Genomic DNA, 17,786 nt, shown 5'->3' with positions numbered 1-17,786 from the left:
GGGAGCAGACAGGCGCTTATCTCAGACTTAAAGCTGCAGGCAATCGGTCCCAGTACTCATCAACTGACCCACTGGGTTTGATAAGTTCCTATCACCACCACAACGAGCGATTCAACAACGATGAGCGGTGCTCTAGACTTTAGCAAACGAACTATACCGAGTCCTGCACCCGAAGATTCACCAGCATCCTATGGGAAGGTGGCTGTAGATGCTCCCACTTCTCAGCCCCCGTCGGCCTTATCTTTGCTGCTAGGCAAGTCCAAGCAGGACGACTCGAGCGGCGATGTGTCGCCAAATACGTCCGGGCCTTTTACTTTCAACCCCCCACAGTCGCCCAATTCCAGCCGTTCTCAAATACCGGCAACCCCCGGTTTCACGGCACCGTTTGTGCCGTTCGATCCGGAGAGCCAACGCAGCTCGTCGACTTCAACGCCTGATTCTGTGACCGCATCGGTGCGTACCGGCTCTGTTTCGCGTAATACATCGTCCATTCTGTCGCCGCCTTCCAGCAGTGGCGGATTCGTGTTTGGTGCCGGCGAGATCGGCAACGTTTCCTCTGCCCGCTACTCCACCTCTGTCTCCCGCGAGCCCCCCACGGTAGGCAGCGTTGAAGCACGATTCATTGTAAACTTACCACGTACCCCCTCGCAGGCCAATGTCGGCAGCCAAAATCCTTCCTCATCTTTCCTTAGTCGCAGCTTGTCCCGGCTGTCGATCTCCAGGACGCGATCTCTTTCGGTGGCCAAGAACAATGCCTCCTCAGCTGGCGCCGGTGGCTCAAGCACGAACATTCGCCGGTTTGTCGACAAACCCTGGAAGAAGGATTCGGGATCGCCCGACGACGTCAGCATTGCCGGATCATACGACTCTCAGTCCAGCATTTCCGCGTTAGCAGCTGAGCGCGGCGCCGACGAGCTTGTCCATCGAAACTCACTGGCAAAAACCTACGGCAAGCTTGGCAAGACCCTCGGGGAGGGTGCTGGCGGTCACGTCAAGATCGTCAAGTCCAGCAAGGATAGCCGGATGTATGCCGTCAAAGAGTTCCGCGCCCGTCATGCCACTGAGTCTCAGCGCAGCTACTCGAAGAAAGTCAGCGGTGAATACTGCCTAGGACTCACCTTGAAGCATCCCAATATTGTTGAGACCCTTGACATCATCTACGAAACCGAAAAGGTCTATCAGGTCATGGAGTACTGCGAGTACGATTTGTTTGCCATTGTAATGAGCGGCAAGATGACTCGCGAGGAGGTCTTTTGCGATTTCCGGCAGTTCATGGAGGGCATCCGGTATTTGCATGACAGCGGCCTGGCTCACCGCGACCTGAAACTCGATAACTGTGTGGTGACCGCACAAGGCATTGTCAAGATCATCGATTTTGGCTCTTCAGTCGTTTACAAATACCCCGAAAGCGACCGCACCTACGACGCACATGGTGTGGTGGGTAGCGACCCTTATCTTGCTCCCGAAGCGGCCACGGGCAACCGCTACGACCCGTGTGCCACTGATATCTGGTCTGCCGCGGTCGTGCTGTGCTGCATGCTCATGAAAAAATTTCCCTGGAAGGCGCCCCGTATGTCTGATGCATCCTTCAAGGTGTTTGTTAGTGAAGACGAGAACGGTGAGCGCCAGGGCCTGGATAAACTGCTTGCCAGCTTGCCAGACGAGGTCGGCCCACTGATCCAGGGCATGTTCGACTTAGACCCTCTTAATCGCTGGACGATTAACCGCTGCTTCGAAGACTCATGGCTCACGGGATCTCCCCACTGCACGATCGTTAACGGCGCAGTTGTTTCCCAGCCAGACCACCAGCACACTCGGGTTGCCTTTGAGGACGCACACATTGCCATGTTGGAGCGTAAGAACCGCAAAGCTAAGAAGACAGACAAGATGTGGTGATCTATGCCGGCCATTTTGCTCACCACCAAAACACAGCCATGCACGACGGGGTTCCCATATGTATTTAAATATGTACAGTTCATTCTAAAAACGTATGATCTACATTAAGGCACGACGGCGATACCGCAGCTCTTTGCAGTGCCCAGAATGCTCTTCACAATGCTCTCGAGATGCTTTTCCTTGTGTTTGTCGTCGGTTTTTTTGATTTTGGCGATTTCGTAAACATGCTTTAGTGAAATGGTGCCCACAGTGGTTTTGCCGTCGGGAGCGCCTTTCTCAACACCCGCGGCTTGCACTAACAGCCAGGTGGTAGGCGGGCTCTTCATTTCGTAGACAAACGACCGGTCCGGGCGGACGGTGACCTTGCAGGGAATAGGCACGCCGGGGATGTAGTGAGCGGTGCGGGCATTAAAGTCCTTGCAAAAGTCGATGGCCTTGACACCTTTAGAACCAAGAGCGGGACCAACAGGAGGCTGTGGAGACGCCTGGCCGGCGCCGACAATAAGTTTCACCAAGTGATTTAGATTTTTCGGTTTGGCCATCGTGCGTAGGTAAGCAGCGAGCGAGCTGACTGAGCACTCCCGCTATGTATGCTCTACCTGCTCGGGGGTGAGCCACGAGCCCAGGGCACGGACGCACATCCAAGATCAGGTTATGGGGCACCGGAAAAACCCGGAAACTTGGGTGGGATACATGTGAGTCGATAGACGGTTGTATAGTATTAGATCTAGCGCTAAGGCGGATGCTATTAAATTGCTCACCGTGAACAAGCAGCTACGTAAAAAAATTTTCTGCTGGTTTTTGTTTGGTCCATTTACCCGGGATATGCCTGATGGGCTCGGGTCAGTGTGTGTGTAGTCGTTTCCCGGGTGAGGTTTTGAAGGCCCCGGGTTAGTGGCCAAAGGTTCCGGGTTGCGGGGACTTTGACCGGGTACGCCATACCCGGCACTCCAATTATCTCGACTCGGGCCTGTTGGGGACCCTTCATTGTTCTCCCCCTCCACCCTCACCCTCTATATAGGATACTCGGGATCTTGTTCACCTCACCTTACTTTCCACCATGTTGCGGCTTAATCGAATCAATGTCTTGAGCAAAGTCCGTGGCGTTTCCACCCGCGCAATGCTCGGCAAGCCTGTCAAAGAAGTCGACGCTGAAGTCGCTGCAATTGTTGGCCGCGAGAAGCAGCGCCAGAAAGAGTCAATCACCCTGATTCCCAGCGAGAATTTCACCTCCAAAGCCGTCATGGACGTTCTTGGCTCGGAGATGCAAAACAAGTACTCCGAGGGTTACCCCGGTGCCCGTTACTACGGCGGTAACGAGTTTATTGACCAGGGCGAGAAGTTGTGCCAGGAACGTGCTTTGGCTGCCTTTGGCCTGGACCCTGCTCAATGGGGCGTCAACGTGCAGGCTTTGTCTGGAGCACCTGCCAACCTCTACGCCTACTCGGCTATTATGGAGGTTGGCGACCGCCTGATGGGCTTGGACCTTCCTCACGGAGGCCACCTTTCGCACGGCTATCAGACTCCTTCTAAGAAAATCTCGTTCATCTCAAAATACTTCCAGACAATGCCCTATCGTCTCAATGAGGAGACTGGCGAGATTGACTACGACGAGCTTGAGCGCACGGCCAAGCTGTTCCGCCCTAAGATCTTGATTGCTGGTGCAAGTGCCTACGCCCGCATCATCGACTATAAGCGGATGCGTGAGATCGCCGACAGTGTCGGTGCCTACTTGCTGAGCGATATGGCGCACATTGCTGGTCTTGTTGCTGCTGGTGTCACTGCGAGCCCCTTTGAGCACAGCGACATTGTCACAACCACCTCTCACAAGTCCCTGCGTGGTCCCCGTGGATCCTTGATCTTCTTCCGCAAGGGTGTCCGCAGCACCGACAAGAAGGGCCGCGAGATCATGTACGACCTCGAGAACCGTATCAACTTCTCGGTGTTCCCCGGCCACCAGGGAGGACCCCACAACCACACTATCACAGCCTTGGCAGTCGCCCTTGGCCAGGCCGCCACTCCTGCGTTCAAGGAGTACCAGCAGAAGGTTCTTGACAACGCCCAGGCCTTTGCTAACGCACTCAAGTCCAAGGGCTACAAGCTTGTCTCTGACGGCACAGACAACCACCTCATCCTAATTGACCTCAAGCCTAACAAGATCGACGGTGCTCGGGCCGAGATTGTGTTGGAGCTGATCAATATCGCCGCCAACAAGAACACTGTTCCTGGAGACAAGTCTGCTCTTGTTCCTGGCGGACTGCGCGTGGGCACACCTGCCATGACCACTCGTGAGTTCACCGAGTCGGACTTTGAGAAGGTCGCCGAGTACATCGACAAGGCCGTCAAGATCGCTCAGCGCGTGAAGAAGGATGTCGCATCCAAGATCGAAAAGCCCAAGCTGGCTGATTTCCGTGCCGCCGCTGAGCAGGACTCCGAGATCCAGAACCTCAAGAAGGAGGTCGCCGCCTGGGCCGCCAACTTCCCTGTCCCTGGAGACCTTTAATAAAACACAGCTACATAGTCTAACACTTTTCTGCTTCTTTCAACCGCCTACACGCTTAATTCGCTATTCATCGATTTGCGTCCCCGTGGGATCCCACCTGACATAATTTTTCATTATGGCTCGCCCCGAATTCAGCCATCCAGTTTTACGGATGATGGGCATTCCCCGGCTGCGTGTGCCCAGTAGAAACTGGTCTATTTTCTGGGCATTGACTGCAGGTATTGGTGGCGGCGTTTGGTACGACCGCCGCGAGCGCAGACGAGTGCGACAGGAGTGGAAAGACAAAGTGGCCCATCTGGCTAATGCGCCCATCTCAGCCCTTGAACTTCCCCGTAAGGTCACTGTGTACGTTGCACCCCCTCCTAATGACTATCTGGATGTCTCGCTGAAGCACTTTAGAGACTATATCAAGCCCATTCTCACTGCTGCAGCTGTAGACTACGAGCTAATTGAAGAAACCCAACAGGGCACCATCCGCTACAACGTTGCTGAGAGTATTCGTAACGAGCGACGAGAGGCTGCAGGACACCCCACATCCGGCTACCAAAAGGATGATCTTGACCACAAGATTGATTCCCGGGTCGCTCGTGATCTCACGGGCGGCGTTCTTTGTGTAGGCCGCGGTGCCTATAAAGAGTACTTGTCTGGCCTGCAGGAAGGCTACATGGGACCACTTGAAGAGCCTGAGTTTGTCAAAGAAGAGATAGAACGCAGAAAGGCTGCTGCATTGGCCAAGGCCGAAGAGGAGAAGGCCAAAGCTGAACCTGCCCCCGAGGCCAAGCCTGCAGCTGATAATGCATCTGAGCCTGCAGCAGATGAGAAGCCGGTGGACACAATTGAATCTGCAAGTGCTACTGAGGAAACTGCTGAGAAGAAGGCCCAAGACAAAGAGCCCCGCGTCCCATCCTGGTTGCGTGCCGAACACTACGACGAAGCCAAGGTGGACGATCTGTTTTTCTCAGCCAAACTCGAGCCCATTGGTGTTTTCCGTCACCCCCACTTACTCGGCTTCCTCAACACACCATGGCGTATTGTCCGCTATTTCAATCAAAGAAAACTGGCCAACGAAATGGGCGAGCTTACTGCCGCTGTCGTTTTCAACCAGACCAGGCCGTTCACCCCCCAAGACATTGATCTCGCACTAAGTGACGAGCAAGATTGGCCCAACTCATGGAAGCAAAACGGTCGCGATGCCAACTCCGAGTGGATGCGGGAGTTAAAGGTAGATCCTCGTATTATGCCTCGTTTAGAGGTGTACGACCCCAAGGCACCCAGACCTAAGTAAAAAAAAGTGTAAATACAACATATTACATAGAGCGGGCCTGCCGCTTCAAAATTAGAGCGAATAACGAGGGTTCTTGTTTTTTGGAAGAAGAGCTACTTTCGACCAAAAATCGCATCAATCTCGGCGCTCACCTGTGTATGTGATTTTCGCGCTTGTTCCTGTGCTCGGGTTGCAACAATTAAGGCCTTATCGCGACCCCGGGGTAATGAATTTTTACGCTTCGGAGACGTGTGTGTTTTTGCTGTCTTTTTGACCCCCTTGGCCGGACGCTTGGGCGTAGGGAGATCTGGTTCAGCAGGTCGCTTTGCCCGGCGGGCCGGCTGTCTGGCGGCTAGTCTCGAGTAGACGAGAATATAAGCATTTTCCTGATTCTTCACGTAGGAGTCTGAGACCTTGCGCACAATGTCGTCGTCATATTCGTACCATTTCATATTAGGTTGCTTTACGATAGCGATATAATGACCAGAGGACAGCGTGCGACCCTCATGAACAATGACACCTACCAGCGAGTACCTGAGAGGTTCCTCAGTTTTTGAGTATGCAGTAAGATCCAAGTCCAGCGGATACAGCATTTGATCTTTTACTTTTTGACCCAGCGACCCCGAAAACTTGAACCTTTTGATGTGCACCGTAAGATACTCGGGGGCATCCTGAATGGCATTCTGTTTGATTGCCTTTGTAATTTGCTTGCATTTTTCGCATTGATAGCCTTCTTTGTCCTTAGGCTTGATCACCTCTGGGCTGAAGAAGTCCTCGACAGACTGCGATAACGTGTACTTGCCCTGTTTGCGTTCGGATCGCGAAAACGACACAGGAATATCGTAAAAGTCTTGATTAGTGGTCGAAACGTGCCCGCAATTACGACAAGTAACTTGCTGCTCAACCGTGCCGCCAAATATGTCGTGCATAATCGACGACCTCAATTTTTCGCCTTTCGGCGTGCTATCTTCTTGTAAACGGCCAAGCAACGACATTAAATACTCGTGCGAGTCTTCTTGCTCCCACTCGGACATCATGCAATTGATGTCTTCAAGGCGCTGGATCATGCGTGTGGGGTAAACACTGGACTTCTTTTTTCCTTCAGTGAGCCTGCGGAACAGTTTTGCGAGTTCGGCAGTGACGCTCGAGGTTTTCACATTGTTATGCTTGCCCTGGGATACTTCAACAAGATAACGCCCAATAGCCGGCAGATGAAACAATAACTGCATGGCTGCATTCATGTAGCAGGTCACACCACGATTCTCCAATCCGACCGGAGCCGAAGCAGACGGCTGCCAGGATTTGTAAATACGATTAGAGCGGGAGCCTTGGTCTTTTAGATTCTCGTTGAATGCATAGAAGTGGTTTGCCGCGAGCACCGGCGGCCGGGGCGTGGCAGTGCGCGATTCGATCTCGCTGTCGCTTTCGTCCGAATCGCTGGGCGCAGCACTACGGGCGCTGGCACTAAATTGGTTGGACCCGCTTGTATCCTCGTCATCACTACTCTCATCGCTGGACTCAGTCTCGCTGGCCGAAGCGGACGTGCTGCTCGCAGATTCGGTTTCCGCTTCGGACTCTGTCGTTTCCGCAATGCCGTTCGCTGTGCCGTTTCCATCGAAGCTAGAACCGTCGGAATTGTCGCTCTCGCCTATTACAACATCATAAGCGCCAGGCTTCATCGTGACAGCCTCAGGAAGACGCGCAGGTACGAATTCCAGAGATGTCTCAACAGCGCCAACAGGCATGTTGGAAAATTTCTAAGCGGGAAAATTATTCTTGACCATGCAAATTGGCGGCCTGGGAACGGGCGGAACTCGTAAAATACAAACAAACTACAGGTAAATCGTACTTGAGCCACTATGCTATAGAAAACGTCCAAAAAAAACCTCCCTGTCGCAGATTCAGTCCTGCGCAGCCGCCCGGCTGAAAAATCGATCCTGCAAGAAAAAAGTTCTTAGATAATTTTTTTCTCCAAACCTTCCATCCATGGGAAAAGCACAGAAAAAGTATGGTAAAGGTCGTTTGGACCATTACTATCGACTGGCAAAAGAGAAGGGATACCGTGCTCGTTCCTCGTTCAAGATTGTGCAGCTGAATCAAAAGTATGGCTTCTTCAATCTGCCCAAGGGCACCAAGCCCCGACCTATGTGCATTATCGATCTGTGTGCCGCTCCTGGAAGTTGGTGCCAGGTTGCCACACAGCAATGCCCGCTTAATTCATTGATTGTTGGTGTTGATTTGGCTCCAATCAAGCCGCTGCCAAACGTCATCACTTTCCAGAGCGATATCACTACCGAGCACTGCCGTTCGCAGCTTCGAGGGTATTTAAAGACATGGAAGGCAGATGTTGTGATGCACGATGGTGCACCCAACGTTGGTATGGCTTGGGCGCAGGATGCGTTTACCCAGAGTGAGCTGGTGCTGCAGTCCCTCAAGCTGGCGGTCGAGTTTTTGACTCCAGGCGGTTGGTTCGTCACAAAGGTTTTCCGTTCTAAAGATTATAACAAGCTCATGTGGGTGTTCCAGCAGTTTTTTGAAAAGTGCGAAGCTACTAAACCGCCCAGTAGTCGTAACGTCTCGGCAGAGATTTTCGTTGTCTGCAAAAATTTCAAGGCTCCCAAACAGATTGATCCTCGCCTCTTGGATCCCAAATATGTTTTCGAGGAACTTCAAGAAAAGAACAACAACAACCAGGCCAAAATCTACAACCCTGAGAAGAAGACTAGGAAGCGTGAAGGTTACGAGGAGGGCGAGTACCTACAGTTTAAGCGGATCTCTGCCTTGGACTTTGTTAGAACTGAAGACCCCATCACCTGTTTAGGAGAAACTAACGTTCTTGAATGGGACAAGAGTGACCCTGAGATCAAACAGCTTAAGAAGCTTCCTCAGACGACCCCTGATCTGTTGGAGTTGTTCAAAGATTTGAAAGTTTTGGGTAAAAAGGACTTCCGCGTCATCTTGAAATGGCGTGTGGCCGCTCGTAAGCTTCTTGGAATTGACAAGGAAGAGTCTGAGAGCGAGCCTGAAGTTGTATTGACAACCGAGGAACAAATCGAAAAAGAAATGGACGAGCTCAAAGCCAATGCTGCTGCTCGACAAAAGCGAGAGAAGCGCAGACGCAATGAAGCGAAACAAAAGGAAATCATGCGAATGCAACTGAATATGGTTACACCTATGGAAATTGGTATTGATGCAGGCAATCAAAAGGATAGCTTGTTCGATCTCAACAGTGTGAAGAAGACGGGCTATGCCACCGACCTTGTGAAAGGTAAACAACAGGCCCCCGTTTTGGCAAATACTGGTGATCGCGATTTCGATTTCGGCGACGAGAAACTCGATGCTCTGGACGAGTTGCCCGACAGTGATTCAGAGGCTGACGAGGACGACGTTATGGAGATCGATAGCGATGATGATGGTGCTCAGCTCGAATCTCAGCTTGACGCTATGTACCGCCAATTCAAGGAGACTCAGGCGCTTAGTGCCGAGGCTCAAGCCAAGAAAGCACGTGAAAGTGAAGTCTGGGACGGTATCCAAAGTGCTTCAGAAGCTAGCGATATGGATAGCGACAGCGATTTCGACTCTGATATTGAGACGGAAAATCTGAGTGGTAAGGCCAATATGTTCTTTGACGACGATGCATTCAAGAAGATCGATGTTGCCAGTGACTCGGAAGACGGTGATACCGAAGATGAGGAGACCACATCCAACACAGAGCCAGAGCCCACAGAGCCGGCGGTTGATGGCGAGTCCTCTGATGAAGAGCACTACGATCCCACCAAGGAGGAAGATATGCAAGAGCGAGCTATCAAAATGACTCTCGCACACAAGCTTGCGCTAGGCCAAATAACAAAACATGACTTGATCAACGATGGTTACAACAAATACTCTTTCCGCGATACCGACGGGTTGCCAGAGTGGTTTTTGGAAGACGAAGGCAAACACTCCAAGCGGATCAAGCCGGTCACAAAAGAAGCTGCTGCTGCAATCAAGGAGCAGATGAAGGTTCTGAATGCTCGCCCCATCAAGAAGGTGGCCGAAGCGACTGCTCGTAAGAGAATGCGGGCTCAGAAACGACTTGAAAAAATCCGAAAGAAGAGTGATCTTATCAACGACGATGCATCTAAATCTGAAAGAGAAAAGGCTGAGGATATTGCTAAACTAATGCGTCGGGCCAAGTCGAAGAAGAAGCCCAAGGTGACGGTGGTTGCCGCCAAGGGCTCCAACCGTGGTTTGCAGGGTCGCCCCAAGGGTGTTAAAGGTAAATACAAGATGGTTGATGGTGTTATGAAGAAGGAACAACGTGCCTTGAAGCGTGTGGCTAAAAAGCAGAAGCGTTAATTTATATGGTATATGTTTGAAGGATAAACTAATAAAAACAGTTCAGGGCAGAGTAGATATGCAGATGCTCAGAAACCTCAATTAGCAGCAAGAGCCCATGAGGGACGATTATCGCGGTTACGGTACAAATCCTGAGGCTTTAACTTCGGGCCAAAGACAAAATTTATCTGACGACAGTTTAAGTGCGTCCCCGCACCCTACTCCGCGGAACATCGCTGATCGCATTAGCATGTAGTGCAACATCGCTAACGATTAGACATTCGTTAGGCTTGATAAACAAGACTACATCGGCCTATATACTCACTTTCTATTTAAAACTCCGTTGGACATGTTTTGCGGAGCCAGATTTGTTGCTAAAGATGCCGGGTGTTGCTGTCACGTGAATGCAGTGCCATGCAAAGATCTCTACCCAGGCGTAGCAGATAAACGGCGAATAGGGGCTATATACGGAGGGGAATAGGTCACTATTTCGCACAGAGCGTATTTCTTAATCAAATACAAAGCAAATGCTATAAAATTAGTGGTGGTCTCCAAAAAAAGGTTTCTATGCGAAGAGGAATTTTTTGGTGAGGGGCTATTCGCCGGCATGCTTGGGAAAAGCATTGCATCTACAGAAGGAGCCCCGACAAAGCAGACCGCGGAGTGGCAACGCCAGCGACTATTTTTGAGCTAAATAAACGAGATATAGAATAGTCGAATGAATCTGAATATGAATGGCCAAGAAGGCTATTTTTTGCCCGCTGCGGGCTCGCATATCACTTACCCTCCCGTGGCCTCAGTCATAACCCCAACCCATGCTTTCATCACCATCATCACCATCATCACCAAATTCTTACCCTGAACCCCCAAACCGTACCCCATTCCTTACCACGACGCAAACCCTGAACGAAGAGAATGACGCGTGGATCAAAGAATTCTGGTGCAACAGGCCATTTTGTGAATGGGATGGAAGTATCAGGTATAGACCCTGAGATTGTCCGCGAGGAACGGCAAGCCGCTGAGCGTGGCGGCGTAGACAAGACTAGTGGACCCGACCTCACTGCGCTGCAGCAGGCTGTTGACATCCACAAGCTCCAGCAAGGCTCGAATACAGTACCTCAAGGCTACGGCCAGCCAGAAAGCCAGCCATTGTTTGCCGCTGACCCCAACCAAACCGACGACGTGCGCCATTACGGCCACCATGTCCACTACCCCCCTCACCAGGCGGCGGCCTACATGCCTGGGCCTGGAGCTACGCCTATGAAAGCTGAACATGTTCGCCAGGCTACCAGCAACAGCAATGTTGGTGGCCCCAGCAGCGCCCAGATCTTGAACTCTCATGCTCTAGCTGAGCGGATGGCTGGGCAGAACAACGGGCCGGGCGCTGGACGGATAGGCAAGCGAAGAGTCCGTTTGGGCTGGACAGAAGAGGAAACCCGCTATCTTATGGAAGGATGTAAACGTCATGGTGTTGGTAACTGGAAGAAGATTTTGACTGATCCCAGCTTTGAGTTCAACTGTCGAACCGCAGTGGATCTAAAGGACCGATTCAGAACTTCTTTCCCAGACGAGTACTCCAGACTCTATCCTAATGCCAAAACCCATAAAGTCAAGCGTCCCAACACCGGTGCAGAGGTTGCCCAACTAACCAAGATCAAACGTAAGGAGCGACGTGCGTTCAGCCAGGATGAAGATGAGCGCCTCTTGCAGGGATTTAACAAGCACGGCCCTGCATGGTCTAAGATTCAACGGGACCAATCGTTGAACCTTGGAGATCGTCGTTCAACGGATCTCCGTGACAGATTCAGAAATGCCTTCCCTGATCGCTACACTGCCGCAGGCTACAAGGGTCGTAGCTCGCAAAAGACCAACCCCGTTCCTCCGCCACCGCAGGATATGGGTGTGCAACCAAGCCAGATGGCCCAGCTCAATGTTTTGGACGAGGACGTTCACATGCAACATCAGAATATCATGCCCCGTGGTGGTGGCTATATCCCCATGCAGCACCCACATGCTTTGCAGATGCCAATGGGTTACCCGACGGGTCCCGTATACTTCAGCCCGCAGATGAATTTGTATCGGTCAAATGCTCAACCTCCCCAGCAGAATTAATAGAGCTCAGGTAGGAGCCTACACACTGCTATTATCTTCTTTATTGTGACTTATGTGGTCCCACCCTACGCTCTATAAATACAAACCAACTATTTAGCTATCACACTCTCGTTTCACCATAAACCGTATTCGCTGATCTTCTATGCCAGTCTCGATCGGGCTCATGCAGCCAGCCACTCCCCGCGGTGCGAGCGACCCGCCCGCCCAACCTGTAGCGATCTTTAACATGACAATTAGAGCAAACGCCGTCAAGAGCTGCTAATATCCGCCACTTTAAAGCACAAAAATACTTTTGGTCGCAATTCTAGTCTGGATGCTAGCATGGAAAACCGAGCTGCCACCCGTACCCTCGTGCAGGGGGCTGGCAGGTTAAGCGGAGATTAGGTGCAGTGGCTGGTCTTTGGCCCTGGCAGTTGACCTTTTTGGGCCATGTCAGTGCGCCCGAGTATCCGTGCATATGTAGAACAACAAATCCTATATATTGAAAAAGTATCCGTGCTTTTCTGCATCTTGTCAATTCACCCGGACTTTAACGTGAACAACTAACTGCCGACGGTCTCTACTCATTCTTTCATCCAATACGACCACATTCACTAGGACTTTGCTTCCGTTACATTCTCTTTTCATTTCCCCAATCTTTCTCGTCTGAAAATGTTCAATCTTTTGATTCTTTTCCTTCTTCTTCAGTCCTTTGTTCTGGCCGCTCCTCTTGACAAGCGCGTCTACGTTTACGTTACCAAGACTATGGGTCCTGTGTATGTCACCGTCAATGGTCAGGGTGCCAACGAATTTATCACCAAGACCCCCGGTGCTACCTACTACTCCACACAATGGCCCGCAGCCGAAACACCGGCCCCTGCCCCTGCCCCCCCTGCACCTCCTGCTGCAGCGTCTCCCACCGACGACTACAATACTGTACTCGTTTCTACTCAGCAGCCAGCCCCTGCTAGTCCCTCAGCTGTACTTATCAACACCCTGGAGGGTAAGAACCCAGTTCCTGAGAAATCTCAGCCTGAAGCGACCCAGCCAGCTGAAACTCAACCCGCTCCCCAGACTTCGTCCCCTGCCGCCCAGACCACTCCCCAGGCTGCGACAGCCAGCGAGCCCGCTCAAGTTACCACTAGTCCTCAGCCCGGGCCTGAAACCACTACTCAACCTGCCCCTACCCCTACAACGCAGGCGGCCCCATCTACTACTGAACAAGAGGCTCAAACTTCTACTACTGAGGAACAGGCCCAGCCCCCCTCTACTACCGAGGAGGCTCAACCCACTACTGCCTCTCCTGATGCTCTACCTATTTCAACTGTTGTTACCACCAGCCCTACCCCTCAGGCTACCCAACCGTCTACCGGCGGTGGTGTCACTCCACCCGACTACATTGTGTACAGCCCTTACCTAGACACCCAGGGTTGCAAGGACTACGACACTGTTTTGAGTGACCTTAACCTTATCAAGTCTAAGGGTATCAACAAGCTTCGCACCTACGGTACTGACTGCAATGTTTTGAATACTATCGTTGCTGCTGCTCAGTCGCTTGGTATGGTTGTGAGCCAGGGTGTCTGGATTGGACCTGGTGGCCTGAGTAGCCTAGTTGATCAATCGGTCAACGACATTATCGCTTATGGCCAGGCCCATGGATGGAGTGTCTTTGAGAGCATCATTTTTGGAAATGAGGATATCGTTAATAACTACGTTTCCGCCCCTGATTTGATCAATGCCGCTGCTGGATATAAAGCCCAGCTCAGAGCAGCCGGATTCAATGGACTGTTCATGCATGCTGAAGTCACTGACATTATCCAGGACAATCCTGATCTTTGTGGTGACGTTTTTGATGTCGTCGCCTTGAATGCGCACTCCTACTTTGATCCCTACTCTACAGCTCCTCAATCTGGTGAGTTCCTCAAAGGACAAGTTGGTCTTGTTCAAAGCACTTGCGGATCTAAGAAGGTCTGGATTAGCGAGACTGGCTACCCATCCCAGGGCATAACCAACGGCGGCCAGGTCCCCACCAAAGAAAACCAGGTTATTGCATTAGAGTCGATTATGGAGGTTATGGGTCAGGATCTAGTTATTCTGTCAACATACAATGACATGTGGAAGAGTCCCGGCCCTTACGGTGTCGAGCAATATTTTGGCGTCATTGATATCCTTGCCTAAGATCATTTGATACCAAAGTTTTATTTATTCCACAGTCGTAAACGTACGTGTAAATATACAATACATTAATATTAATAAATAAGTTATCGTTCTCGAGTTAATGCCTTGAGAAGAGACGTTGTGTCTTGGGCCTGAGCCCGCTCACGACACGAGTCCACAGCCTCTAGGGCAGCATCTCGAGCCAGTGCTGCTTCAGATACCTTTGCGGGCACTGTCTGGTTTGCCAGCATTCGATCTGCCGCTTTAACAATCTCTTGCTCGGCCGCGCTCAGTTCGCGGGGCGGGTCTCGCGGCTCGGGCGTTGCCAAATGCAACTGTTTGGCCTCCGAGATCGCTTGTTCGTAGGCGGCAATGACTTTGGGCCATTCAGCATATTCGGCCTCCAGAGCTTTTCTGTAGGTAATAAACCCCTGAAGTGTCCGCTCATTTAAAGTGTTCAAACGTCCCCGCATCGGTGGCGGCAATGGCTCATCCTTGGGCCTATCTGACCAGTCTAGCTTCAATTCTTTGGTTTGCAGGCGTACCAGTAATTTCGACAGCGTAACCATGGCCAGCTCTTTAGCAGCAGATGGGGCTAGATTGTTCTTTCTTTGAGAATGCCTCACACGCCTGTCCAACGACCAAATGAGAACTTGCGTGAGCTTTTCATGCGAATCGAGCTTGGAGTTCACATCTTGTATGTAATGTCTGCTCAAGCGGGTCTTTGCCCGAAACGTGTAGCCAAGTGCCTCCATTGATACATCGCCCGCATTATAGCCTCTCATGGCTCTAGCTTGCTGGGTGTGCAATTGTTCTGAGTGGGCTGTGCTTTCTGGCGCGCTATCCTCAGACAGAATGCTGCTGGCATCGCTGATGGGCAGGACCTTGTCAAGAAGGCTGAAATGCAAATTGCTGCTTTCCGCAAGATGGTCAGCGGGCGTAAGATGAGAAGAGTCACGAATTTTAGAAACATTTCGTGAAGATCTTGATTTGTTGGCTCGTGCGAGCCTGGATGTATTCGCAGAGGACAGCCCCGATAGATTCGAATAGGAATTCTGAGGAAGCGTGTCGTTGCCACCACGCGAAAAATCCGCAGTTCTTGGCCGGGGTGGACTAGACGGTATGGTGTGTCTCAGTAACTGGGTCCCCGGGGGTCGTGGGCTAGCACCATTTGCAGCGGCCAGGGCGCGCATTGCCGGCGAGTTTGGGTCCGGTGTACGTGTTGGTGTTTTCGCATTGAGCCGAAATGCCATAGAGCCCTTCATGCGTTTGGCAGGCGGGCTTGCATCGCTCATTTGCCAATGTGTTTTTCGAAAGAGTGCCTCACTTGTATGATCCCTAAAAACGCGTAGTAAGAATGAAGGCCCAAAAGCAAGACCCTTGCCCTGTTATTTTTCGAAGGAATGATATTTTACATTGTATTGTCAGATTTAAATATTTTTCATGTCGCTGTACTTTCTAAACGTGCAGCGTTGATGATGGCGAGAGCAGGAGTCAAGTCTGCGGAACGACAGGCAGCAGTACTTGCATCTGAATGGGCGGAAGTTTGTATGGCTGAGAAAGTGTCTTCGAACATGTTTGCGGTACTTGTAGCATTTATCGCATTCGGGACACTTGTGACGACCATTAGGAAGCTCAATTGGCTTCACGATATCCTCGAGTTTTGACCGCCAGCTGTTTCTGTCGACGTTCTTGAGCTCCTGGTCTGCCTGGGGCATGAAGACCGACGTAGCGGGTGTGGGGGCTTGCAATTGCAGTTCTTTTGGCGGCTTGATTGTCTCGATGATTTCAAAATTAGGAGGTGGAGTGTGGTATTCAGTGTTTGAGTCAGAGTCGTCATTGAGATCTTCAGGTGGTTCAGGGATGTCAGAGTTCAGGGGAGGCGCAGGGAAACTGGGCATTGTGTTGTTCAAAACTGATAACGGGAAAAAATGAGGAGTTGTGGGAGTTTTCACTGAGCTGTCGGCTCTCTGATACAGCATACGAGAGTTGTAATCATTGGCTGCAGCAGAAAGCTGAGCAGGTCTAAACGGCGGCCAATTCCTGTGTAAATCAAGATTATTGCTAGGAGCTGAGCCCAAGTCGTCGTGCCATGGTGCGACAGAAACAAAGGGTGAGATCAGAAGACGAGCATAGAAGCTATCTATCTCAGAGTTCGAGGGAGCGTCTACAATTAGCGGGGCAATAGAAGCGCTGTTCATTTTTTAAAGAGTGTATTAAAGGGTGGACGGTGATCTTGGAGATACTATTTCATTGCTCAAGCGTTGCTTTATATCCTGAGCCCAAAGGCAGATGCAAGCGGGTCTTCTTCTGCATTAAGCTGCATTGTGGATTTGGTGGACCAGTCGTTACGGGCCCAAAACAAAGTGGCTTGAGGAGCGTACTTTTCAAAATAATAGTAATAAAATAGTACATATATACGTATCTCGAATATTTATGCTCTGTCTTGCTACTATAATGTGTACTAGCGGCCACTTCGCTAGACCTCGCTAAACGTTTTCCACTGCAGCGCGCACAGGCAGCTAAGACAGGCCTCGAGTGGTTCCGTTTCAAAAGCAAGAGGCCTATGGTAGTTGCAAACATGAAACAAAGACGGGTTTTATGTATATGATTTTTCGGCATGAAATCAATGCATGGGCTCAGGGATCATGCTCCAGACCTACTTAAGGCCCCGACCATAGTCATAGTATACTTTAATGAACACCATTCCCTTATATATGGCAGAAAAGGCTGTGAAAACAGCCAATGCTTTCTCACCTTTTGCTTTCCCGAGCAAGGCTAATGGCAGCGTCGCACCTCTCACCACTACCCCACAGATTTTCTACCTGCGGCGGGATACCGCCAATCCGCGCACTCAAATAAACGTGTTCTCCCCTGATGGTACCAAACCATATGTGTACGAACGCCAACACCGTCTTTCAAGTCATTGGCGTATGTCTCGTGCTGATACAAGCGAGCCCATTTCGGTGATCACCCTGGCCCTCACCGGCAGCACGTTTGAATTCTACGCCAAACCGGGACTCAAGATGCGTAAAGTCGCTACAAAGCTCCCATTGTTGCCAATTGGCTGTCGATTCTATCTCAATGACGGCGCCATGTACCAATGGGATGCCAATACTCGATACCTTGAAAGGGTAATTAACCCTGGTGGTGGGGTCGAAGAGAAGCGACAACGGCTGGGCCATGCATCGTTGCTGAGACGCTTCTCGTTTGATTGGGAAATTCAAATCGACCCCCGAGTAGATCCTGAGGTCGCACTGACTACTGTTTTGATCCCGTTGCTCACCGAATGGCCTAATAGTATCCTGGATCACACAGCTGGTGTCCGGGCAGTGCTTCCTCCGTCTAACACTAACTTGAATAGAGAGTTCGTTGACGGGATCGACCCCTCTCTCCTAGTCTACTCAGAACCCAAAAGCGACCTTCCAAAAGACTTTTTCAACCCTCCAGGATTCATGCACGACCCGTGGATCGAGGGTTAAATTAATTTTTCATCCATAATCTGTAAATTTCCCTATACTTTGCCCAACCCCACATTTCAACGACTAAGCGCGAAAT

At 51.0% G+C, this 17,786-nt stretch overlaps 11 protein-coding genes across 11 annotated transcripts; 7 read left to right on the top strand and 4 right to left on the bottom strand.

Moving 5' to 3' along the window:
* Nucleotides 1–120: 120 nt before the first annotated feature.
* B9G98_00785 (Serine/threonine-protein kinase oca2) lies at nt 121–1,896 on the top strand (the record flags this gene model as incomplete). The annotated part of the gene is made up of 1 exon (XM_024807343.1): nt 121–1,896. One exon carries the CDS (start codon nt 121–123, stop codon nt 1,894–1,896), a length of 1,776 nt encoding a protein of 591 aa, XP_024663111.1.
* Nucleotides 1,897–2,000: 104 nt separating this feature from the next.
* On the bottom strand, nt 2,001–2,438 carry B9G98_00784 (54S ribosomal protein L19, mitochondrial; the record flags this gene model as incomplete). The annotated part of the gene is made up of 1 exon (XM_024807342.1): nt 2,001–2,438. One exon carries the CDS (start codon nt 2,436–2,438, stop codon nt 2,001–2,003), a length of 438 nt encoding a protein of 145 aa, XP_024663110.1.
* A 518-nt stretch (nt 2,439–2,956) lies between these two features.
* On the top strand, nt 2,957–4,399 carry B9G98_00783 (Serine hydroxymethyltransferase, mitochondrial; the record flags this gene model as incomplete). The annotated part of the gene is made up of 1 exon (XM_024807341.1): nt 2,957–4,399. One exon carries the CDS (start codon nt 2,957–2,959, stop codon nt 4,397–4,399), a length of 1,443 nt encoding a protein of 480 aa, XP_024663109.1.
* Nucleotides 4,400–4,514: 115 nt separating this feature from the next.
* On the top strand, nt 4,515–5,684 carry B9G98_00782 (Mitochondrial import inner membrane translocase subunit TIM54; the record flags this gene model as incomplete). Its single annotated transcript, XM_024807340.1, has 1 exon — nt 4,515–5,684. The coding sequence occupies one exon, from the start codon at nt 4,515–4,517 to the stop codon at nt 5,682–5,684; it is 1,170 nt and encodes a 389-aa protein (XP_024663108.1).
* Nucleotides 5,685–5,776: 92 nt separating this feature from the next.
* B9G98_00781 (Ubiquitin carboxyl-terminal hydrolase 10) lies at nt 5,777–7,408 on the bottom strand (the record flags this gene model as incomplete). Its single annotated transcript, XM_024807339.1, has 1 exon — nt 5,777–7,408. One exon carries the CDS (start codon nt 7,406–7,408, stop codon nt 5,777–5,779), a length of 1,632 nt encoding a protein of 543 aa, XP_024663107.1.
* A 241-nt stretch (nt 7,409–7,649) lies between these two features.
* Nucleotides 7,650–10,001, top strand: B9G98_00780 (AdoMet-dependent rRNA methyltransferase SPB1; the record flags this gene model as incomplete). Its single annotated transcript, XM_024807338.1, has 1 exon — nt 7,650–10,001. The coding sequence occupies one exon, from the start codon at nt 7,650–7,652 to the stop codon at nt 9,999–10,001; it is 2,352 nt and encodes a 783-aa protein (XP_024663106.1).
* Nucleotides 10,002–10,895: 894 nt separating this feature from the next.
* B9G98_00779 (telomere-associated protein 1) lies at nt 10,896–12,092 on the top strand (the record flags this gene model as incomplete). Its single annotated transcript, XM_024807337.1, has 1 exon — nt 10,896–12,092. One exon carries the CDS (start codon nt 10,896–10,898, stop codon nt 12,090–12,092), a length of 1,197 nt encoding a protein of 398 aa, XP_024663105.1.
* A 744-nt stretch (nt 12,093–12,836) lies between these two features.
* On the top strand, nt 12,837–14,249 carry B9G98_00778 (putative family 17 glucosidase SCW11; the record flags this gene model as incomplete). Its single annotated transcript, XM_024807336.1, has 1 exon — nt 12,837–14,249. The coding sequence occupies one exon, from the start codon at nt 12,837–12,839 to the stop codon at nt 14,247–14,249; it is 1,413 nt and encodes a 470-aa protein (XP_024663104.1).
* An 83-nt stretch (nt 14,250–14,332) lies between these two features.
* Nucleotides 14,333–15,523, bottom strand: B9G98_00777 (hypothetical protein; the record flags this gene model as incomplete). The annotated part of the gene is made up of 1 exon (XM_024807335.1): nt 14,333–15,523. One exon carries the CDS (start codon nt 15,521–15,523, stop codon nt 14,333–14,335), a length of 1,191 nt encoding a protein of 396 aa, XP_024663103.1.
* A 135-nt stretch (nt 15,524–15,658) lies between these two features.
* Nucleotides 15,659–16,429, bottom strand: B9G98_00776 (hypothetical protein; the record flags this gene model as incomplete). The annotated part of the gene is made up of 1 exon (XM_024807334.1): nt 15,659–16,429. The coding sequence occupies one exon, from the start codon at nt 16,427–16,429 to the stop codon at nt 15,659–15,661; it is 771 nt and encodes a 256-aa protein (XP_024663102.1).
* A 495-nt stretch (nt 16,430–16,924) lies between these two features.
* On the top strand, nt 16,925–17,710 carry B9G98_00775 (hypothetical protein; the record flags this gene model as incomplete). The annotated part of the gene is made up of 1 exon (XM_024807333.1): nt 16,925–17,710. One exon carries the CDS (start codon nt 16,925–16,927, stop codon nt 17,708–17,710), a length of 786 nt encoding a protein of 261 aa, XP_024663101.1.
* Between the last annotated feature and the right edge of the window lie 76 nt (nt 17,711–17,786).

The sequence above is a fragment of the Wickerhamiella sorbophila genome (genome assembly GCF_002251995.1).
Source record: "Wickerhamiella sorbophila strain DS02 chromosome Unknown contig1, whole genome shotgun sequence".
Taxonomy (NCBI): Eukaryota; Fungi; Ascomycota; class Dipodascomycetes; order Dipodascales; family Trichomonascaceae; genus Wickerhamiella; species Wickerhamiella sorbophila.
Note: the sequence above shows the minus strand (reverse complement) of the source record. Positions and strands in the feature narration are given on the sequence as shown.